At 44.7% G+C, this 24619-nt stretch overlaps 1 protein-coding gene across 1 annotated transcript in view; it reads left to right on the plus strand.

The window, feature by feature from the left end:
• The window catches only part of ATP13A1 (ATPase 13A1), a 62908-nt gene that overhangs the window by 26789 nt on the left and 11500 nt on the right, over positions 1–24619 (plus strand). The window contains exons 13-20 of the mRNA XM_063449191.1: positions 123–280; positions 1421–1596; positions 3546–3656; positions 3785–3910; positions 4746–4857; positions 7267–7466; positions 8755–8851; positions 9217–9398. Of these exons, the coding sequence (XP_063305261.1) occupies positions 123–280; positions 1421–1596; positions 3546–3656; positions 3785–3910; positions 4746–4857; positions 7267–7466; positions 8755–8851; positions 9217–9398 (1162 nt within the window). The remainder of the gene's footprint in view (positions 1–122; positions 281–1420; positions 1597–3545; positions 3657–3784; positions 3911–4745; positions 4858–7266; positions 7467–8754; positions 8852–9216; positions 9399–24619) is intronic.

Here is a 24619-nt window from a genome sequence, read left to right on the forward strand (position 1 = left end):
TATCGGTTACCTTTTTAAATGCTTTATTTACTGTTGACAATCTTATTGACTGGACGTGATTCTAGCTATCTGTTATTCAACTGCGTTGGTGCATAAGAACTAAATTATATTTTCCCGTTTAGAGATGGAAAAGACATTACGCCTATCTCCGAGATACCGATCGATACCCACAGGGTGGTGGCCACATGTCACTCTTTAGTACAGTTGGATGATGGTACACTGGTGGGAGATCCTTTGGAGAAGGCAATGCTTACTGCTGTGGACTGGGCTTTGACCAAAGGTGAGGAAGCAAAATATATTCTTTTGGTAGATTATTCAATGCTGGCCATATGTCTGTAAAGCGAATTTATCATCTGTGAACGGTGCGATTGACAAGTAGATGTGTGAAATTATTTCATACACTGTAAATGTGCTATTTATTTATCCAATGCTTGCTTGTACCTTATGAGGGTGTAATATCAATAGAAATGAATGCATTCTCCAAACCTTCTTTTTTAATTTATTTATTTTTGTCACTCTACTAATTCTAATGTGTAGATACATAAACCTCATTGTGTAATCCTTTCTTTACATAACTCTTGTGGCTGCCATAGTTGTAGTTGTTATTCTATGCCAACAGCACAGAGGTCATATCCAAATTTTATGAGAAAGACGTGCTTTATTTGACAATTAATTTTTTTTTTAATCCACAAGCAAACACTTCTAAACAAATATACAAACCAATATAAAGCAAGAAAAACTTAAAGTATGTAATACACATTTAGAAACATACTATAACATTGGCCAAATTGCATTATTGGGTAGGGGAGCTTCTTCAGTCTCCCCTCTCCCTTTTACCTACCCAGCTCAGTTTCAGACCAGTCTACTAATGAGAGAAAACACACACAGGAGCCTGCTCTGCGTGATAACACTGATCAAAGACCATCTATTCTCCCCTTGTTAGGATTTCACAAGTTGAAGAGATCTTCCAAATACACATGTGTAAAAATTGCCAGGCATGCCCCATGCACTTTTCCAGTATTCCTAGGGGTAAGACACTGGTTGGAACAATCATGGGATTCATTAGTTCCCAGGCAAGTGCTCACATTAAATTTAGTTCTTAGAACAACACTGCCTCCTCTGTGTAGTGGAGATTGCTCTGAAACTATAAAGAGCCTAATGATGCTGTTTTGCTAAATTATTTTTTTTTCCAAATCATAATTGAAGAATGGTTCACTGAGCTAATTTTATACATAAATAATAGGTCACCAAATGTATTCCATATGTGCTTCTTAAATTCCAGTCAAAAAAGGTTAAGAACTGCATCACTTTTATAACTTGCCCCAGAATGTTCAGTGGATAAAATTATAATATTAAATGGATTATACTTTTTACTACAGTAGCAAACAATTAATTTATGTGTAACTATTTATGTTATCAGATGAGAAAGTATTCCCTCGAAGTATTAAAACTCAGGGCCTGAAAATCCACCAGCGTTTCCATTTTGCCAGTTCTCTTAAGCGAATGTCAGTACTGGCTTCCTACGAACGGCCTGGCTCCACCGATCTGTGCTGTGTGGCTACGGTGAAAGGGGCCCCTGAAACATTACAAACTATGGTAGGTGACTTCAAAGAGACAGCAATTCTCATTTCTCTGTCAGTGAATCACTTTAAAGAGGAGATACTTATTCCTGATAATAGTATTTGTTTGAAGATAATGCAAAATATGTTTTATGCATTCACTTTAACCCCATCTACACAATCCCATGATCCTCATCAGAAAACCTTGTTTTTTTAGTAGATAAAAGTTTTAGTCTTAAAGTGAAGCTTTCATCAGCCTAAATGTATAAACAATACAAAACTGATTGTTACATGTCAGGTTTTTTTGTATGACTGCTATGGCGTATCACCGCCAGAGATTATTTTTCCCTCAGTGTTATAGTTCCTCCAAGTAGTAGTGATATTTATAGCTGTTATAGCTTTCCCCCCATACATTAATTGAGACTTAATGTTGGGAGTAGATCTGCTTTTATTGTTAAAAGTACGGTCGTTTATACATGGACCCCCAGCATGCGGTGCCTATTCAACAGTAAATGATCCCAACCTGGTGCCTCTGTGCTTGAGAGATAATTGAGTTGTCTCTCGCTAAACAAATTATCTATCGCATGGAGAGGGCACAACAAAACTCTCAGGAAGTCATTGTTCCATTTAGTTCATTGTACCTCCCCTCCAAAAAGCCGCCTTCCTGGCTTGACAGAAAGTGGGGGGAAATGGAGGGGATATTTGGCCGGGAGAGAGGATCAGCCGCGACCAGGACAGAATTCTAGAGGATTCGAGAGTAAGTCTTGCCACAGTCCTCGGGGTTCTCTGGACTGCTTGTCTGGTGAACATGAAAGGCATTCTCTGTGGTTTGGCATTGAGGGGTAGGTGACGGGAGCCAGGGGTAGTGAAAATAGTCTCTTGAGGAAAACATAGACGTCACCAAGAAGGGTACAGACGGTGACTTGGGAGGCTTGTCACAACTTTAATGACCATTAAAACCTTAGCTCGCCTGCTAGTGTCAAGGCAAACCTCTTAACCTTAAACATGGCACACATGGGCTGGTGGCTGTGTTGCATTTAGGAGGTTATACTACAAACGCAAATTTAAAAAACCAAACTGAAATTAGCCTTGCACTAATATTCCAGAGATTTTGGATAGGGCCCGGACGACATTTTTTTGGGTTGTTTTTTTGCATTTTGGATGATGAATACTATAGCCAATATTTCTGCCCAAGACTAGTGGGAGTTTTGTGCATGTTTGACGTATGGGAACTGTAGGTGAATAATCGGGCCCTGCTCTAATGAGCTTACAATCTAAAGATTAGTGTTTTTTTTTTTATTTTTTTTCTAAATTTAGACTGAAGGCAACAAGGCAAATTGTTGGTATAAGACTTGCCCGAGTGTTTTACGATATTGGCAGATAAGCTTAAACTAAATGGCCATTGTAGTGGTATCTAAATAAATATATATATATATATATATATATATATATATATATATATATATATATATATATATATATATATAATTTTTTTTTTTTTTAACTACTTGGGGATTAGGTATAGTGTGCAGGTAATTTTTTTTTTTTTTGTTATACTAAAAAAGTGTGCTAGAGAATGATCAGTTGATCCATTTATGTATTAAATTATTTTTATCTCAGTCACCCAGCTCTGTAACGCAGCAGTGGCAGCATATTTTAGTCATGTAATGTTCATAATTGAACATCATCACTTCACACTTTATAGAGTGAAAATTAATTCATATTAAAGTTACCAATTGTTTAAAACTGCAACATTTCAGGATTACGTTAGCCCCCCTTATCAGGTTAATGTTATTTTTGTACGATGTACACAAATGCAATCATTCTTTTAAAACCTGGTGCTTTCCTGTAGAAAGTCTGAATATGCACTATGCATATTGATGTATATCTATTTTTCTATATTTTCATGTGAGAGTACTAAACCAGTCATGTTTGACCCTGACTGCTAGAGCAATTTATTTATTTGTAGTCTTTTGTGGATTTCAGTTTTCCCAGTGTCCAGAATACTATAACAGAGTACACACAGAAATCTCTCGGGAAGGAGCGAGGGTTCTTGCTTTAGGATACAAAGAACTTGGACACCTTTCCCATCAACAGGTAATGGACAGTCACAATATCCCTCTGCTTCTAGATACTGTTTATTGCAAAAGGGCAGGGTTTGGCAGTGGAGAAATATATATCTTGGATGTGCTTTAACAAATCTTCCCCCCTTTTCTCTCTACTAGATCCGTGAAGTTAAACGGGAAACTCTTGAATGTGATCTGAGATTTGCAGGATTCATTGTAGTTTCATGCCCACTGAAAGCTGACTCCAAAGCTGTCATCCGGGAGATTCAAAAAGCATCCCACCATGTAAGAGACTACTTAATTTCACACAGAGTAGGAAACCAATTTCTGGAGCACTCTCATCACTTTCTGTGCGTTACTTTGTGTGTCCTCCCTGAAGGGACTCTCCAACCTCTGTAAGCACTAAAGCAGACTCACCAACCTGCAGCCTCTCAGATGCTGCTGAACTACAACATTCATGATTATTTCAATGAAACAGCCAGGATATCATGGGAGTTGAAGTTCAGCAATATCGGGAGGGCCGGTTGAACAGCCCTGCACTATAGCTTCTGCTAGTGGTTTTGATTAAAAAAACAAAAAAAAAGAATGCAGGGAATTTGTGTTAGTTTAGTGACTCTGAAAGTGTTGTCAGGTGTTCATCCATGCCAGAACAGCTGCGACAAATCAGTATATGGTTAAATCCTACAGTACCCCATTTCTAAGAGTTTATCATTGGACTTTCATGCCATACAAATATTTTGGATGGATAAATTATGCTTTTGCTACAGAAGTAGAGATAGGGTTGCCTGTGCAAAAAAATATTTTAAGGCCGTTATTATTTTTAGAAAAAGCTTGAGTGAAAGTGGGCATAGGCAAAGAAACCTCTTAAAAAAAAATTCTACACATCCACATGTGTTTTGTGTTTTAGTATTAACTTTCTTAACTTTCTTGAGATGAGGTGGCAACGATTCTGTGACGGAAGTATGGTGTGCCAATGTACTATAAGAGGGAAAACCTATTAATTTTTTAGAAGTGGTTTACAGCTTGCTTAAACCAACATGTTTGAGACTCTCCTCATAGAAAATTTTTCAAGGTAACACAAACTGAATATAAAGCATCATTAAACAGTGCTGTGTTCTAGGTGGTGATGATAACTGGAGACAATCCCCTCACTGCCTGCCATGTGGCCCAAGAACTCAGTTTCATTGAGAAGCAAGATACATTGATACTTCAGCCCCCACAGGAAAACCAAGGTTAGTTACCTATACTACAGTCTGTTTAAAGTATCGGCATGGTTATGATGCAATATAGGAGAGGGTGATTCTTTTAGAGCAAACCGCTTCACCTTTATGTCATGCAGTAGAATATGCAAATCAATTTTTTAAATTTTCTTTACATTAATATCTTGACTTACACATCTTAGCCCTCAATGCTAGGTTATACTCGAAGTATAAAATCTACATTGTGTGTGTGCTCTTATTCGGTTTCATATGTTATCCAACAGTAGTTTGGTTGTGCATTTAAAAAAAAAAAAAAAAAAAAAAAAAAATTGTTGTGCATGGTGTAACAATATGCTTACGCAGCCACGGTAGCAGTCGTAAGCGGTAACAGACATGGCAAATGCATATACTGCACAATTTTTTTAAAATTTTGTGGAGAACCGAAAAACACAGGCAAATTTAGACGTGGCAGTTGGGACCACGGCACATTTCTACAGTATCTAGCAGTCAAGATTTGTTAACATAAGTGGAGTGCAGTGTTAGAGCATATACTCTCATAGTGGGTTACTCTCATAGTGCTAAAAAACATATACTCTCATAGTGCTATTCACTGCCTTCCCAGGACAGTAGCGTGCTTTGTCTCTATGCCCAAAGCACTGTTACTAGATTATCACTGATGAAATTAAACAAAGGTATGACAGTTTAGCTCTGTAAACTATGGTGCTGTGCAGATTTTACAGATTAACAGGTACATTGCGATCGGTGTCAGGAAGTATTAACTAAAGGCGTACATTACATGTCTGATTTACCGCACTTTTCTCGTCTAAATTGTATTATATGTCTGATTCCCTGCAATTTATATAAATCACATTTTAACATCGCTGTATTCATGCTTGGGGAACATATGGTAGGTGCTAATAGATTGCTAACCACAGGCCATGCATGCCGATAAAGGCTAGAATGATGCTTCAGAGCTTTTACACCTTTACACCTTTAAGGTCAAGCTTATTCTTCCTATTTAGCCTATTTGGTGGCATGTCAATTTATTGTTCCCTGGAGCATGAGACTGCCCTTAAACATTTAAACATACAACATAGGGAACTTCTAAGAGAGGCAGTCCATATTGAGGGTGCACACCGCTTTATATATGCTAAACAATGCTGATGGATGCAGTTCTTTGTTGTCGTTCATTCTACCCTGGGGAAGCTAGTAATATTTGAGAGATGTGTAAAATACCGCTGGTTAATAATGGCATACATAGTCCTTGTGGCAGACAGGTTGCGGCGAGTCCTCGGTTCAACCTATGCCCGACAGGTAAAGTCCTGAGTGCCATGAAGAGTGTTCGATAGTGGGCTCCTGCCCTGATCTCCCCCAGCCTTGTGTCGGGGCTCCGTGTCTCTGTAGCGTCTGGCGTTGATGTGAGTGTGGGTTCTCCATTGCTGTCGTGCCAGGCATTGGTTGGGGCTGGAGAGAGAGAGGCTTCAATCTGCGCGTGAGTGTATGGGAGGCGGCAGGGTGATGCGGGTAGGTCAGAGCCTTCTTCCGGCACCAGGCCTTTGTGGAGGGCCGCATAAGTGGACCACAGGATCGGTGGCTTTTCGAGTTCGAGGCTTTCCCATATCAGACACAGTGAGAGACCCAGCTGGACATGCGCCGCCAGTGGCGGGCGGTCTTTCTGCGTGGTGGCCAATGCTTTGGAGGCTTTCTCCTTAAGACCCTCAGCCTGGGTGGGTAAGTAGGAGCAGTAGCTGATGTAGGGTTGTTATCGGTGCCCGGGAACGGTCTTTTCAGCTCCCGCCGGTCTCTGTCCTTCTCCCTCTCTGTGAAGGCTGTGTGCGGGGCCATACGCTTTTCTAGTGTTGCCCAGAAGCGTTGGAAGCCCTTTTCGATCCGCGTTAGTATACACTCCACCGCTGAGCAGCAGTCTCCGCCATGTGGCGTGGATGTAGGAGGTGGATTAGGCCCCTCCGCCATCTTGTAATGGACTCCGCTTAAAGTGGAGGAGCTGCGCCATGAGACCAGTGGCTGTGGAGGTGAGGATTCTCATATTGGGACCGGGATAACCCCCACCGGTCCTGAGGGGGGGAGGGGGAGCCCAATACTTCGGGTGCTGCTTGCTTTGGTGAGCTGGGAGAGCGGCCGCCTCTCCACTGCTCTGCATTGTGTAGGCCCCAGGTCTGGTGACCCAGCAGGCGATCTGGGTATGAAAGGTGTCTTCCCGTTCCCCATCGTTTGTATTGCAAGGTGAGGTGAGTTGGGGTTCAGGAATCAAGCAGTTTTTCTCTGTTTTTTTATCGAAAATCTGATCCAGGCTCAGGAGCTCACAGATAGTGTCTGTTCAGCTCCCCGGTCAGGCCCCGCCTTCTGGTTGTGAATTTTATCTATTTATTGTCCACTACATTTTTTTTTGTCTGTCATGTTTTTCTTTCCTTTATACCACAGACTCTTGTTGGATGTGGAAATCCATTGATGACACCATCTCTCTGCCTGCATTCCCTGATTCTCCTAAAATGTTTACTGCCAACTACTACTTGTGCCTGACGGGAGAGGGCTTGTCTTACTTACAAGTGGTCAGACCTGACCTTCTGTCTGCACTCATACCTCACGTCCAAGTGTTTGCTAGAGTAGCACCTAAGCAAAAGGTATGACTTTTTGTAGTGTCTATAAAAATCTTGATAAAAGTCTGAATAGACTGAAAGCAACAGTTTGTAATTATTATTAAGACTCCAGAGTGCTCTTTACTTGGATTATATACAGTTGTTTGGAGATTACACCGGAGCGATTGAAAGACTGGGAGCATCTAGTGCTGGGACCTGGGAGTTATATCTAATGCCAAAATACCAGAGTATTGCAGTATGCAATGATACCTTTTTTTTATTGGACTCACATTCTAGACCAGCTTTCAAGAGTTTTCAAGAGTGGGGTGTCGTAAATAGCAGAAGACGTGCCTGAAAGTAAAAGGTGTAGGTTGGCTGAGGAAAGCCAGCAAAAGTAAATAAACAGTCAATAAGCTTGTTAAAAAACAAAAACAAAAAAAAAAACAAGAAAACAGCAGAGCAAGGCATGCAAGTTTATAGCTGCAAATATAGGTGTATAAATTGATCCAATAAAGGTGAAACGCGAATATTGAAAAATAACTATAGAAGACATTAAGATGTGTGTTTTATAAAAGTTTTGGTAGTTTGTTAAAAAGCCAAAGTCTACACATTTCAACACCAGAAATTAAGGATTTAATGTAATCATTTTCATCTCAAAAAATATATATATGTTTTTGTTTTTCTTTTTAATTGACTCTCCTCTGTTTATGTACTTTGTCTGGCTATTCTCAGCTAACCTGCACCTTTCACTTTCAGGCACGTCCCCCCTCAATCCCCCCTCTGCCAGTGCTGGCTCTGCCCCCGATCTGCCTCCTTGGCTGACATCGAAAATATTTGGATTAGCTGAGATTGTCAATTCTGATCTCAGCCAAGGAGGTGGGAATGTGGGCAGAGCCAAATTCCTTCCTGGCCAATCTGCATCTCCTCATAGAGATGCATTGAAGCAGTGCATCTCTAAGGAAAATTCAGCGTCTCCAGGCAGAGCGTGGAGACACTGAACAGACTACTGTGCAGCACTGCCCCAGGAAGCAACTGCAGTGACTGCCACTGGAGGTGTCCCTAGGGTGCAATGTAAACTGAATTTTCTCTGAAAAAGCAAGTTTGCATGAAAATGCCTGAAGGGAATGACTATACTCACTAGAATTAAGCTGTAGTTGTTCTGGTGACTATAGTGTCCTTTTAACAGTAATAATGGCAGTGAATAAAATCCACAGTCAGTCCAGACTAAAATAAAACTACATGGGAAAAAGTTAGTGGTCAAGATGGATTTTTGTTTTTAAGTCGCTTCTAGTTTTAGGTGTATAAAACAAATATTTTCCTTTTGAAATTTCAGGAGTTTGTTATTACAAGTTTAAAAGAGCTTGGCTATACTACACTAATGTGCGGAGATGGAACGAATGATGTGGGTGCTTTAAAGCATGCAAATGTTGGTAAGTAAACTAAAGATTAATTGTATATATTTTTAAATCTTCATTTGCTCTGTACAATATAAGGGCAGTCCAACGATTTAGATATACTCTTACTAGTTTTTATAGTGGTTTTATAATTATATCATAGGATTTAACAGTATCTCTAAAATAACAATACATCTTCTCCTGTTTATCATTTGAACAAGATAAGACTGACTAAAAGATGAAAACTTTAGGAAACTTGTACAACATGTGGTTATTGTGGTAGCCTGCAATAAATTACTTAAGAATTTTCATAGGAGTTAAGTTGAACCTTCAAGGAACGTATGTAAGAGAGCAGTTTTGCAGTGGGTAAATGCAGAAGTTCTACTTTTTCCTTGTTTTAGGGGTTGCACTTCTTGCCAATGCACCAGAACGTTTGCCAGAGAAGAAAAGGAAGCCACGAGAAGGGACAAGTGATGGCCGGCCCACAGGACCAACTTTTACCAGCAACTCCATCAAACCCACTTCTAGAGCTGCAAAAAATAGAATCATGTCTCAACGAGAAGAGCAACAGGCATTGCAGAGAGTAAGTAATCACAATTACCTTTCTGTTGTACTCACCACACATCTGTAGTTCTCTGTTCTATTAGAGAAAAATTGCCTGCAAACCTATGGATATTTTAAATTTACAGACATTTATATTTATATTGGAGCAAAAATCACCAGACATGCTCTCACAGTAAATATTCAGACTTTGGACAAAAAAGTGATTTTTTTTTTTTTTTTTTAAAATGGAATAGTCAATGGAGACAAAACAAGTGCTCTTATTAACTAAATGTAACATGTATGTGTGTTTTTGACCAAATAATTACTCTCTGGCCTTTGGATATCTGTGAAAGTGAATACGTATATACTCGAGTATAAGCAGAGTTTTTCAGCACATTTTTTGTGCTGAAAAACCCCAACTCTGTTTATACTCGAGTCAATAGTCTGTATTATGGCAATTTGCATTGCCATAATACAGACAGGGGCTGTGGGGGCTGTCAGAGCTGTAACTTACCTCTCCTTCCCTGGTGGTCCAGTGGCATTGGCAGTTCAGTGGGGGGGGAGAGGGGGGCTGTCAGCTCCTGTCAGCTCCCTTCTCCTCCGCGCCGTCCGTTCAGCACCTCGGTCAGCTCCCAGTGTAAATCTCACAAGAGCCGCGGCTCTCGCAAGACTTACAGTGGGAGCTGACAGAAGAGCTGACCGGACGGCGCGGAGGAGGAGGGAGCTGACAGGAGCTGCAGGAAAGGTAAGTTACAGCTCTGACAGCCCCCCTCTCCCCCCCACTGAACTGCCAATGCCACTGGACCACCAGGGAAGGAGAGCCCCTCTCCCTGGCCAGCTAGCAAGCAGGGAGGGGGGACGAAAAAAATAATCCTAAAAAAAAAAAAAATTATAATATTAAAAAATAAAATAATAATTAATAATATAACAATCAAAATGCTCACCCCCACCAACACACACTGCACTCACACACACTGCACTCACACACACTGCACTCACACACACTGCACTCACACACACTGCACTCACTCACACACACTGCACTCACACACACTGCACTCGCACACGCACTGCACACGCACGCACTGCACTCATACGCACACACTGTAAATAAATATTCAATTACTATATACTCACACACGCACTGCACTCACACACGCACTGCACTCACGCACGCACTGCACTCACACACGCACTGCACTCACACACGCACTGCACTCACACACGCACTGCACTCACACACGCACTGCACTCACGCACGCACTGCACTCACGCACGCACTGCACTCACACACGCACTGCACTCACGCACGCACTGCACTCACACACGCACTGCACTCACACACGCACTGCACTCACACACGCACTGCACACACGCACGCACTGCACTCACGCACGCACTGCACTCACACACGCACTGCACTCACACACGCACTGCACACACGCACGCACTGCACACACGCACGCACTGCACACACGCACGCACTCACGCACGCACTGCACGCACGCACTGCACGCACGCACGCACGCACTGCACTCACGCACGCACTGCACTCACGCACGCACTGCACTCACACACGCACTGCACTCACTCACACACGCACTGCACTCACTCACACACGCACTGCACTCACACACGCACTGCACTCACACACGCACTGCACTCACTCACACACGCACTGCACTCACTCACACACGCACTGCACTCACTCACACACGCACTGCACTCACTCACACACGCACTGCACTCACTCACGCACTGCACTCACTCACGCACTGCACTCACTCACGCACTGCACTCACTCACACACGCACTGCACTCACACACGCACTGCACTCACACACGCACTGCACTCACACACGCACTGCACTCACACACGCACTGCACTCACACACGCACTGCACTCACACACGCACTGCACTCACACACGCACTGCACTCACACACGCACTGCACTCACACACGCACTGCACTCACACACGCACTGCACTCACACACGCACTGCACTCACTCACACACTCACTGCACTCACACACGCACTGCACTCACACACGCACTGCACTCACACACGCACTGCACTCACACACGCACTGCACTCACACACGCACTGCACTCACACACGCACTGCACTCACACACGCACTGCACTCACACACGCACTGCACTCACACACGCACTGCACTCACACACGCACTGCACTCACACACGCACTGCACTCACACACGCACTGCACTCACACACGCACTGCACTCACACACGCACTGCACTCACACACGCACTGCACTCACGCACGCACTGCACTCACGCACGCACTGCACTCACGCACGCACTGCACTCACGCACGCACTGCACTCACTCACGCACGCACTGCACTCACGCACGCACTGCACTCACGCACGCACTGCACTCACTCGCACTGCACTCACTCGCACTACACGCACTGCACACGCGCACTGCACTCACACGCGCACTGCACTCACACGCGCACTGCACTCACACGCGCACTGCACTCACACGCGCACTGCACTCACACGCGCACTGCACTCACACGCGCACTGCACTCACACGCGCACTGCACTCACACGCGCACTGCACTCACACGCGCACTGCACTCACACGCGCACTGCACTCACACGCGCACTGCACTCACTCACACGCACTGCACTCACACGCGCACGCACTGCACTCACACGCGTGTTATGGTACTTTTTCAGTAAACCAAAATGTTTAAATGTCTATCTGTTCCTGTCCAAATTAAAGAGAATTGAATTGCGTATATACGCTGAAGTAATTCAGTCTGACACACGGAGTTCAGGTTAAAATAACTTCGAGGAAATTTATTGGCAAGTGAAGAAAAGCGGGCGCGCAAGCCCTTTTAAGAGGCATTTTCGTCATCATTGATGATCAAGATATCAGTGAATAAACATCATTAATTGGATTAATTGTTAAGTGTCTGGATTAGTATCCACCTATCAATATAATTAATTGGCTCAAAAACTAAGTGGTTAGCTTCGTGTCCACCCACCAAGAGGTGGTATTGTTTTGGACACGGGTGGGGACAAGGGGGTCTTGAGCGTCATTTTACACGGTCGGTGATGTTAGGTGCAAGGTCTCTTATGAATAGAACATTTCATTACTACTGTGTTCTCATGGCCTTTAAATTATACTATGTTGCGAGTTAGGGGAAATTCAACAGTTCCTGGGTTAGTCATATCCTTATGGAGAATACAGTCTTTGTCTATTGTGTTAGATGTGCTGAGAAATTTCTGTCATGTAATGTAGTTTTCATATGGAGAAGTCAGGTTATGAGGACAAAATGGAGGATTTGTCACAGTATCAGGTTAAAATGGAGTTAGTGCAATAATTCAATACAAGTTCAATAAAAGATTTTTTAATAATTCTACATCAGTCCCCCCTATGAAATGTTAAATTCTAAGAGATAAAAAACTTTATTTGTTAATACCAGAAGACGTGTTAGCCCAAAGGCACAGAAACCCCGTGGCCGCTAGCTAGGTGTTAATGCAAAGTGCAAGTCTGTCCCTAGTTCTGACCCTAATAGGCTAACTCATCGTCAGTATGGCTCTCGAACACTTCACACCCATGGGTGGCCCATGGCGGCTAACCCACCACTTCTCCACACGGGGCCTTTACCATTCACTGACAGATGCTGTCCCTAAGGTGGTCCCTTCCTAGAACTCTTGCACTTGATCATCAAAAGGGATAGATTGCAGCGGCAAACAGGGTGAGTTGAGATCTTGGAAATCTTGGTCATCAACTTCAAGATGTGTGAAAGTGGGTGCCGCTTGGTCAACAGTCTTCGTGAGGGCTTTCCTCAGACAAGGGAAGACGCAACAAAAGAGAAGAGCAAAGATAAAAAGAAAAATTAGTATTGCCATACCAATATGCATTAAAGCCTTTTGCCAACCCGTCATCCAACCAAACCATCTGTCCCAGGGATCTTTTATCCCAGAATTCCTTTTCAACTCTTCTGAGAGGTCATTTAATTTTGCTATGGCTAATGTAACTTTACCATTGGGGCCTGTGTTTTCTGGGATGTAGGTACAACATGTCATGGTGTCGGGCAAAATTTTACATACCCCCTCCTTTTTCGGCTAGGATCATATCTAGGGCCATTCTATTCTGGGCCATTTGGGATGTGGCCTGCAACTGTTCGGCTAATCCCTGGAGGGCATCTCTGGTGTAATTAACAAAACGCTGTTGGTTGTAATAAATGTAATTTATCCAGTTTAAATTCTTGTTTGCGGTAACTATGGTAAAAATTGATTCAAACCCTGCAGCAACTTCATCTCTTGCTTTGAACTCATTGGGTACCCCCCTAGGCACCCCAATGGCATCAATGTAAATGTGAGGGTCAAAACTTCCTTTTACTGGGGCTTCACGCTTAACCTTAGTGTGGCTGGACTCATGGGTGTTGAGGTGTGTGTCAGAGATAATGTGTATAGGCATAATGGCCTTGGCCAAAGTACACTCCCCCCACCACTCCGTGTCCATTCTGGATCTTAGCTGTAAATCCCCACACAACCAGTAAATGTCTCCCAGTGACCTAGTGTGATGCTGCAGTAAACGTACAGGAACAGTTCTGTATGTAGCACAATAACCTTTGGGAAAGTTACCCACAAATTTACCAATCCCATCGTGCATGGCATAGCAAGTATAATTACCTTTATATACGGTAATACCATTAGGGGGTCTGACACCTTTGGCTAGAAGAGGATACTCTGCTGTCCATGCTTGACATATGGACCTGTTAACATTGTATTGGTAGGCAAAAAGACTTAAAACACAATTTTCTACATCTACTGGCAGGGTCAAAGGTACAGTACCCAGATGGGGCCGGGCACCACCACACACATAGCATGCGGTTCTGTTATGTTTGTTGGCATTGTATTTCATCCATTCTAACCATAGGTTAACATCATTAAAACCTGTTTCAGCGGCCATGGTATCTTCGAAGGTGGGGTTAGCAATGGCCATCATGTCCTTAAAGGACTGGATGTGTGGTTTTAATGGGTTTGTGACCATGTGAGTAGCTCCTCGCCACTCAGGGGAATTACACATATCTCTAAGGTAGAAATGCCCTAATTTAGTATAGGAACCCTTTTTCCAATACATTCCCAATACATATCGGTCTGCATCTGTTGGGCTTGGATGCTCAATATTAAGAATTAATTTCATTGGTGTGCCTCCTCCAGGCTTTCTCAGAGTCATTCTTTGAAGGAGGGACCTACCATGATCATCTACTTTAGATAAGGCACTTTTTGGCTTGTAACCCCAGGAAGGCCCGGCATTCCATCCCGCCGCCCCCCAATGGCCACAATTGTGCCCCCATTGTTTGTCAACTACACAAACATATGGGTCTTTTGCATGAGGGATATCTCTATAGATATTCTGGATTTGTGTTGTAGAGAATGGGCATTCTACGATGTCACAATAATCAAAGGTATAGGTAGCCACACGGGTACATGATGAATTATACCAGAAGGTGTACCCACTAGCATCTTTAGTGATGGCTACCTGCTGGGCCTTAATTAAACTAATTAAGGAGACAATGTACCAGAGGTACATGGTTGTGCGGTATCTGCTTCCTCTGGGGCAGGAGACTTCTTGCAGTGGGAAGCGTGGATCCAATGTGGCCTGCCGGCCACTTTGACGGAGGTTGCGGTGATCAGGAGAACTTGGAATGGCCCGTCAAATCTTGGTTCCAGGGTACTTTTCCGCACAAACTTCTTGACCATAACCCAATCTCCGGGAAGCAGGTTGTGGGTACCTGTGTCCAAATCAGGATCTGGAATTGAAGAGAAAACTTGGGCATGTATTTTGTTCAAGGCACTTGCAAGTTCAGTTACATAGTCTACTAAAACATCTGATTGAAGCTGTAACTGCTGCGGATAATAACAACCTAGTCTGGGTGCTGTCCCAAATAGAATTTCATATGGGGATAACGAATGCTTCCCTCTAGGTTTGTGCCTAACGCTGAATAAAGCTATTGGCAGGCTTTCTGGCCAGGGCATCTTTGTTTCTTGTGACATTTTTAACATTCTGGCTTTTAGAGTGCCATTCATTCGCTCTACTTTACCACTACTTTGTGGGTGGTAAGGGGTGTGAAAGGCTAGAGTCACCCCCAGGGCAGTCCAGATTTCTTTAGTCACTGTTGCTGTAAAGGCTGGGCCCTGATCACTTTCAATGACTTCTGGAAGTCCAAATCTACATACAATGTCTGTAAGTAGGCGTTTTGCGGTTGTTTTTGCAGTGATATTGGTCACAGGGTAGGCTTCTGGCCAGCCTGAGAACATGTCCACTATTACTAGTGCATATTCATGAGGCCCACTCTTGGGCATTTGGATGTGATCAATTTGAATTCTCTGGAATGGGTACATGGGTTTTGCTAGGTGCTTTGCAGGCACCCTGATTGGTCTTCCTGGATTGCATTTTGCACAAATGACACAGGCCTTGCAGAAGCTGTTGATCAGGGTTGTGATTCCAGGTGCTTCATAATACTTTTGAATTAGGGCGGCCATTAGGTCTTTTGACAGATGTGCAGGTCCATGTGCCCATTGGACAACTGCTGGATATAAATTTCTTGGAAGGCAAAATTTAGAATTGTTGTAGTAAATTCCGTCCTTTAGGACAGCTCCTTTCTTCTTCCATTTCTGGATTTCTTCAGGGGTAATTGCAGCTTGCTGTTCCCGCAAAATTCTCAGATCAGTAGGAAGAGTTTGCAAGGTAAAGATAGGAACTTCTTCTTCTTGTCCGGACACTTCTTCATCCACTTACTGCAAATCTCTGGCTGCTTGCTTAGCAGCCTGGTCAGCCAAATGGTTGCCCTTTGCTTCATCTGTATCCAACTTCCCATGTGCCTTGACTTTCAAAACGGCCACTTCTTCAGGGAGTAGGAGGGCATCCATTAGTTCCTTGATTGCAGAGCTGTGTTTGACTGGTGTACCGGCAGTGGTAAGAAATCCCCTTGTCTTCCAAATGAGGCCGAAGTCATGTGCCACACCCAGAGCATATCTCGAATCTGTATAGATGTTGGCACGCTTTCCTTCTGCAATTTTGCATGCTGAGGTCAGGGCTTGTAATTCAGCTTCTTGCGCAGACATTGCTGGCGGTAAAGATGATGACTTGAGAACTTCCTCTGTAGTGGTTACGGCATATCCTGTGTGGTATTTCCCTTCTTCATCAGCATACCTTGAGCCGTCCACAAACAGGGTGAAATCCGGATTTGGTAATGGATTCTCATGCACAGTTGGTAAATGCACTGTTTCCATTTTCATCTGTTCAAAACAGTCATGAGGAGTTTCTGGGTCATAGTCATTCACTATGACCAGGTCTTTAAATTCTTTTTCCAGGAAATGGCGTGGCCATGCTTCAAGAAGATCAGTTGTTTTGTATTTGGCAATGCCATTTTCCTGTAGCTGCGATTCATCCATGGTGGCCCATAATTTTGCCATAGGCCCAAGATCATTCCATGATCTTGTTTTCAACTTGGTGACAGGGATATGTGGAATAGCAGTATCCCAATGGCGGTACAGGTAATTAAGTTCTGAGGGCAGTTGGATCAGGACCATGCTATTGCCTTCAGAGTCACAATAGAAATCCTGAGCAGTGAGCTTCACTTCAATCCAGTGGTAAAGCTCATCTTCGTAGCAAGGTTCAGGGGTAATGTTTGGCTTGTACCACATGGTACAGAAGGCATAATCCGGGCCTTCACAGAGGGGTGTTTTGCCTTCGTAAAATGTTAAATGTGGATGCATTATTTTCTTGATACATCCACAGAGAAGGTATATGTAGGTTTCATCCGTGACAAACCCATAGTAGATACCCCCCTCAGGGAGTGGAAGAAGAGTGGATGGGTTAAGAACTTGACATCTTTGTATAGAAATGTTGTCAGGCAGAAGAAGATGACATTGTAGACGCAGGTGTCTAGCAGGTGACACGTGCTTGAGCTGTACTTGGTTGATATTGGCAGAGATGTCATGAGGGGCCAAAACAACCAGAGGGTGGCCAAGGACCAGATCAGAAGTTCTTTCAATGAGTTCTCTTGCAGCAAAAACAGCCCTAAGGCAGGACGGGGCACCTCTGGCCACAATGTCCAATTGGCATGAGAAGTATCCAATAGGCCTCTGGCGGCCTCTTAAGTCATTAGTTTGTGTAAGAACTCCTGTAGCATGGCCTTGTCTTTCAGAGACGAATAATTTGAAAGGTTTGGTATAGTCTGGTAGGCCCAAGGCAGGAGCAGAAGCAATGGCACGTTTAAGAGATTTGAAATTGTCCAGAGCTTCATTGGTCAGCCCGAATGGGTCTGACTTGAGTGCATCATAGAGAGGTTGCATAAGCAGAGAGGCTTCTGGGATCCATGCTCTGCAATAGGAAATGAGGCCTAAGAAGGCATGAAGAGATTTTGAAGTCCTTGGGGGTGGAATGTCCAGAACTGCTCTGACTCGGTCCCGAGTGAGATGTCTGGTACCTTGAGATAAGCAATGTCCAAGGAAAATAACAGAAGGTTGGCAGAACTGCAGCTTGAGAAGTGAAGCTTTGCATCCTTGTTCTGCCAAATAGCAAAGCAGACTAATTGAACACTTTTTAGTAGTGGGTATATCATCTCCACAGAGCAGTAAATCATCCACATACTGGAGCAGAACAACTTCTGGGTGTTCAGCTTGCCATGGGTCAAGGATGGTACACATGGCCTTTGCAAATTGACTTGGAGAATTTTGTGCCCCCTGGGGCATGACAGTCCATGTATACTGTTGCATTTCATGGGTGAAAGCAAACAAGTATTGACAGGATGGATCCAGTGGAACACTGAAAAAGGCATTAGCTAGGTCAATGACTGTGAAGTACTTTGCAGATGGAGGTACTCCTGAGAGCAGAGTGTGTGGGTTTGGTACAAGAGGGGTGTCCAGAACAGTTGCTTCATTGACAGCACGGAGATCCTGAACCATCCTGTACTTCTCTGGCTCACCTTTTGGAGTTTTCGTCTTCACTGGAAACAATGGAGTATTACATTCTGATTTGCATTTCACTAGAGCACCCTTTTCCAGGAGTGCTTTAATTTGGATAGAAATGGCTGCAGCCTGTGCTGGTTTGAGAGGATATTGTGGTTTTCTTGGTAATTTAGCTCCTGGGATCAGCTTTACCACCACAGGTGGAACATTTAGGTGACCTATGTCCTCTGGACCTGAGGACCATAACTTAGCAGGCACCTCTGTTTTCAACATATCTGGGAAATTGGACCTTGGTTCTGCTGCTTCCCTGCGGGATTCCTCTAATTGCAGCATCAGGGGTAGGGAGCACAAGGCTGAGGTGTCTGAAGCAGATAGAGGAGTAGACATTTCTACCTGTCCATCTGGAGTGAAGGTTATAGATGCCTGTAGACGTGAGAGGACATCAGCGTCTAACAGGTTAATTGGGCACGTGGAGGATACTACAAAACGAGCAAGAAGGCTTGTCCCAACTCGCAGAGGGGTTGTTAAAGGGCTATGTCTTGGTTGGCCATCCACTCCAACACAGGAGACATCAATATTTGACAAGAAAGATGGGTCTGGCAGGTCTTGTTCTCTTAGAACACTTCGGGCTGCACCTGTGTCAACAAGAAATGTGGTAGGTTGGCCTTCAATGGGTAAAGTCACTGTGGCAAGTGCCCCCCCCCCCCCTTTATCCCCTGTAGACACTGCCAGGAGAGGGGTTAATGACACAGGCTTGCCAATTTCCTAATCTTCTGGTTCCTCAACTATTGGAACCGCTGTCTCGGCCTTAGGGGCCGGGGCAGGCTTGGACGGCTTTCTGGGCTCTCTTTTAGGTTCTGGGCAATCATTTTTAAAATGTCCTTTAGCCTTGCAATTAAAGCAATATCCATCTTCTGGTTTGGTGCCCCTGGGAACGGGAGGATTGGTACGGGACACCATGAGAGGAGCTGAACTGGGCCTTCTGGGAGTTTGGGCAGATTCCAAACCTCTAGCAACTAGGAGAAGAGTATCCAGGGGAACAACCTTATATTCAGGGCGTGCAGCAATGATACCCTTGCGTATGGAGTCTTTAACACCTTGGACAAACGCACCTGACAGCATTTGTGAATGAATTTTGTCAGTAAGATCAAATCCCAAATCTGTAAACATTTGATACAGTCTTGCATGAAACCTTTCTACCGATTCTCCTTTGTCTTGCACAACATCAGTAAGGCCAGCAGCCTGATCTCCAAGTTTGTCCTTTGCCCAATGTCTTAAATGATTGCAAAAAGTTACTCCGGAGGGGTAATCAACATCACTTGTAAGCAGATCTGTACTGAGGTGGCGGGCCATGCTGGGCCAATATGCATCCCCTGCTTTAATAGCACAAATGCTCAGTAAGTCACGCCAGGCGGCGGAATAAGTCTTTTGAATCTGAACTATCCCTCGGTAAAAAGGCATAGGCTGCTTCTCTGGGTCAGGGAGAGATTTCATTAAAGCACTAGCTTGTGTGGGATTAAAGGCAACATATTTAGGAGGGGCCCGTTCTCCCCGACCCTTATGGCCGAAGGGATCTTCAATAGAGCGGTGGGCCGAGACTCTTGCAGCCTCCAATGAATCCTGAGACAGCCTGTCATCCCTGTCATCCTCTTCCTCATCTAACTCTATGATCTGGGCCCTCCTGCGTGAGGGGATTACCTGAGGTGACAGAGCCGGGGGATGAGAGGGAGTCCCGGAGGCGGGAGTTGCCATTGGGTCATAATCTTGGGATCGGTAATCACCGGGAAGCACCGGCATCAGGGGTGCTGAATGACTGGGGGCCGCCATATTGGAGGCGGGGAAGGAAGTTGCATTGGGGTTAAGGGAAGAAGTGGCGGCCATATTGGATGTGGGCACATCCGGGGCAGACTGTACCGGACTGGGCATGACCGGAACCTGGGGAGTGGCTTGGGGAAAGGGGTATGGATAATTTGGATAGGGCATGGACATGGGGTATGGGAAGGGGTATGGCCAAGCCATCTGGGTGGGGGCTGGGGCGGAACCTGGAGTGGGCAGGAGAGCTGGGTAGGGATTAGCAAAGGGGGTGGGAACCTGGGCCGTGGTAGGGACGGGCAAGGGAGAGGATGGAGAAGAATCAGTAGAGGCAGGTGAAGAAGGAGGAGCCGGAGTGGGATCAGCAAGATTGACAGTGGCAGGGGAGGAGGGGTTAGCTAACTGGGCAGATGCAGATGGGAGGGTAGGATTATCAACGGGGAGAAAGTGTGGAGAAGGAATGGCAGATGAGATGTTAGCATTAGACACAGAAGGTGGCTTAGGAATGGATGAGGATGATGGGAGTGTTAGGGAAGGAGAAGGGGAAAAGAAAGATCCATCAGAATTCAGGACCGGGCAAACGGGGGAGGTGACGGGATGGGTGCTGGGAGGATTGGGAGCGGGATACATAGTCAGCTGGCAATCACCCATTGCTGACTGAACCTTGGGGATAGACATCCCCTGGGCGCCATTTTGGGGCGCTGGCTGAGGAAAAACCCCAGCAACACAGTTATTATGATACACAAACAATTTCACACCCTTGTGAATTATTTCTTCCTCAACCCAACCTTCTTGCTGAATAGCCTTCGCTACTCTGTACCATGCTTCAGCTGTCTTTAATAAATCATTATTTGCAAGCTTGCCTTTCTTCTCCATCAGTAATCTACGCCAACTTTCTGGTTGCAATCTACCACATGTTGGTACAGCAATTTTACATACTTTAGCAATCTTTACAACACCTTTAACCATCTCCTCACCCTCTCTGTCTTCAACTAAATCACATGCTAGCCAGCCCTTACTGGGCTTACTCAAATCCTGCCCCATAATCCCCTTTCCCCTACACCAGCGTCCTAGATATAGGGAAAGATAAGGAAAATTGAACAGGAATGTCTACAATGCTCGACTGCCACTTTAAGGTAGGTGGGTCCTACTCAAGTGCGTCTTCCCAAAACGTAGACTAGTCACTGAATCCGCCTACCCGGGGTGGTAGACACGGATTGGAGCGAGGTGAGAAGTGTGTGACCAATCACTTCTCTGTTAAGAGGAATGGGAGTGGATAGTATAATAGTACAGGAAGTGTAGAAAAGATAAAAAAAAGGTAAGGAAAAATCCTTAGAGACAGACACAGGAGTTTGAAAGACTCCTGATTAAACAAACAAGACAACAATACAATTGAAATACAGTGCATGCATCACAGTTCAAATAAAATCAACAGTAATTCCTTTCCTTTACTCATGTGCTTACTCCAAAGTCACCTCCCTCAATCTCGTAGTGTCCCCGCTTGGAGAACGACTTTCGTAAGTCTCACTACCAGCGGCCAAGGATAACAGCTAACACCGGTCCGAAATCCATATGCCTCCCTCGTTACAGCAGTCCACTAATAGTGGCCGCGCTACCCTCACCCTTGTAGTGCCCCTATGAGACCCACTCATAAGTCTCACTACTCCGTGGTGATGAAGACAGCAATGCCTGCCCGAATTCACGCACCACAAATAACAATTGGAATGACTCCAGCCTAGCGCTCAAAGCTGGAGGGTACCACCTCTCTGCAAGCAGAGTTATGTGCACAATGAAGCTAGCTAGGCTATCAGAGTGACACCAGAAGGATCCCCAGGAAACTATGAGTCTACACAATCTCCACAGATCCAACACACCTCTTTTTCCATACAGCCACAGCCACGAGGCTCCTAAAAGAGGTAAACAGGCAAAGAAGACCCTCAGGAACACTTCCACAGGTCAACCCCCCCTTTTCCCTACAGCCACAGCCACGTGGCTCCTAAAAGGAGTAAACAGGCAACAGGACTCCAGGCAAATCCCCCGGGTCCACCCCCCTTTATCCCAAAGGGGAAACAGACAAACACAGGACCCCCAGGCAAACTACCACGGGTCCACCCCCCTTTTATCCCAAAAAGGGGAAACAAATAAGCATTCAGCCTGGGCAACCAAACTAGATCATGCCAATACAGACACACCCAGGTAACAGACTAAATGCAGGTAACAAATGGGTAATAAGACTCCGGGCAAGATATTACCTGTCTTTGATGTCCTCCCGGGAAGCAGTCACAGACACGTGGACGGGTCAATCAAAGGGGCCGGAACATACCGGTGGCTCTGCAGAAGTCTCTACCGTGTACCTGGAGGTGATCAATCTCCTTTCCTTCCCCCCGGATTCCTCCGTCCAACTGCGTCTTCCTTAGGACGGCTCACCGGCCAGACATAGCCCGGAGTCCCTGTTCGGGCGCCAAAGTTGTTATGGTACTTTTTCAGTAAACCAAAATGTTTAAATGTCTATCTGTTCCTGTCCAAATTAAAGAGAATTGAATTGCGTATATACGCTGAAGTAATTCAGTCTGACACACGGAGTTCAGGTTAAAATAACTTCGAGGAAATTTATTGGCAAGTGAAGAAAAGCGGGCGCGCAGGCCCTTTTAAGAGGCATTTTCGTCATCATTGATTATCAAGATGTCAGTGAATAAACATCATTAATTGGATTAATTGTTAAGTGTCTGGATTAGTATCCACCTATCAATATAATTAATTGGCTCAAAAACTAAGTGGTTAGCTTCGTGTCCACCCACCAAGAGGTGGTATTGTTTTGGACACGGGTGGGGACAAGGGGGTCTTGAGCGTCATTTTACACGGTCGGTGATGTTAGGTGCAAGGTCTCTTATGAATAGAACATTTCATTACTACTGTGTTCTCATGGCCTTTAAATTATACTATGTTGCGAGTTAGGGGAAATTCAACAGTTCCTGGGTTAGTCATATCCTTATGGAGAATACAGTCTTTGTCTATTGTGTTAGATGTGCTGAGAAATTTCTGTTATGTAATGTAGTTTTGAAATGGAGAAGTCAGGTTATGAGGACAAAATGGAGGATTTGTCACAGTATCAGGTTAAAATGGAGTTAGTGCAATAATTCAATACAAGTTCAATAAAAGATTTTTTAATAATTCTACATCACGCGCACGCACTGCACTCACACGCGCACGCACTGCACTCACACGCGCACGCACTGCACTCACACGCACACGCACTGCACTCATACGCACACACTGTAAATAAACAATTACTACACACACACAATGCACTCAGTCATACGCACGCACTGCACTCATACGCACGCACTGCACTCATACGCACGCACTGCACTCATACGCATGCACTGCACTCATACGCACGCACTGCACTCATACGCACGCACTGCACTCACACGCACTGCACTCATACGCACACGCACTGCACTCATACGCACACACTGTAAATAAATATTCAATTACTATACACACACACAATGCACTCATACGCACGCACTGCACTCATACGCACACACTGTAAATAAATATTCAATTACTATACACACACACACTGCACTCATACGCACACGCACTGCACTCATACGCACACGCACTGCACTCATACGCACACGCACTGCACTCATACGCACACGCACTGCACTCATACGCACACGCACTGCACTCATACGCACACGCACTGCACTCATACGCACACGCACTACACTCATACGCACACGCACTGCACTCATACGCACTCATACGCACACGCACTCATACGCACACGCACTCGTACGCACACGCACTCGTACGCACACGCACTCGTACGCACACGCACTCGTACGCACACGCACTCGTACGCACACGCACTCGTACGCACACGCACTCGTACGCACACGCACTCGTACGCACACGCACTCGTACGCACACGCACTGCACTCATACTCATACGCACACGCACTGCACTCATACTCATACGCACACGCACTGCACTCATACTCATACTCATACGCACACGCACTGCACTCATACTCATACTCATACTCATACTCATACTCATACTCATACTCATACTCATACTCATACTCATACTCATACTCATACTCATACTCATACTCATACTCATACTCATACGCACACGCACTGCACATAAATATTCAATTACTCATACGCACGCACTGCACTCATACTCATACGCACACGCACTGCACTCATACTCATACTCATACTCATACGCACACGCACTGCACATAAATATTCAATTACTCATACGCACGCACTGCACTCATACACACACAGTGCATTCATTATATACACACACTGCAAATAAATATTCAATTAATATAATTTTTTTAGGATCTAATTTTATTTAGAAATTTACCAGTAGCTGCTGCATTTCCCACCTTAGTCTTATACTCGAGTCAATAAGTTTTCCCAGTTTTTGGGGGTAAAATTAGGGGCCTCGGCTTA

This window comes from Pelobates fuscus, chromosome 3 (genome assembly GCF_036172605.1).
Source record: "Pelobates fuscus isolate aPelFus1 chromosome 3, aPelFus1.pri, whole genome shotgun sequence".
Taxonomy (NCBI): domain Eukaryota; kingdom Metazoa; phylum Chordata; class Amphibia; order Anura; family Pelobatidae; genus Pelobates; species Pelobates fuscus.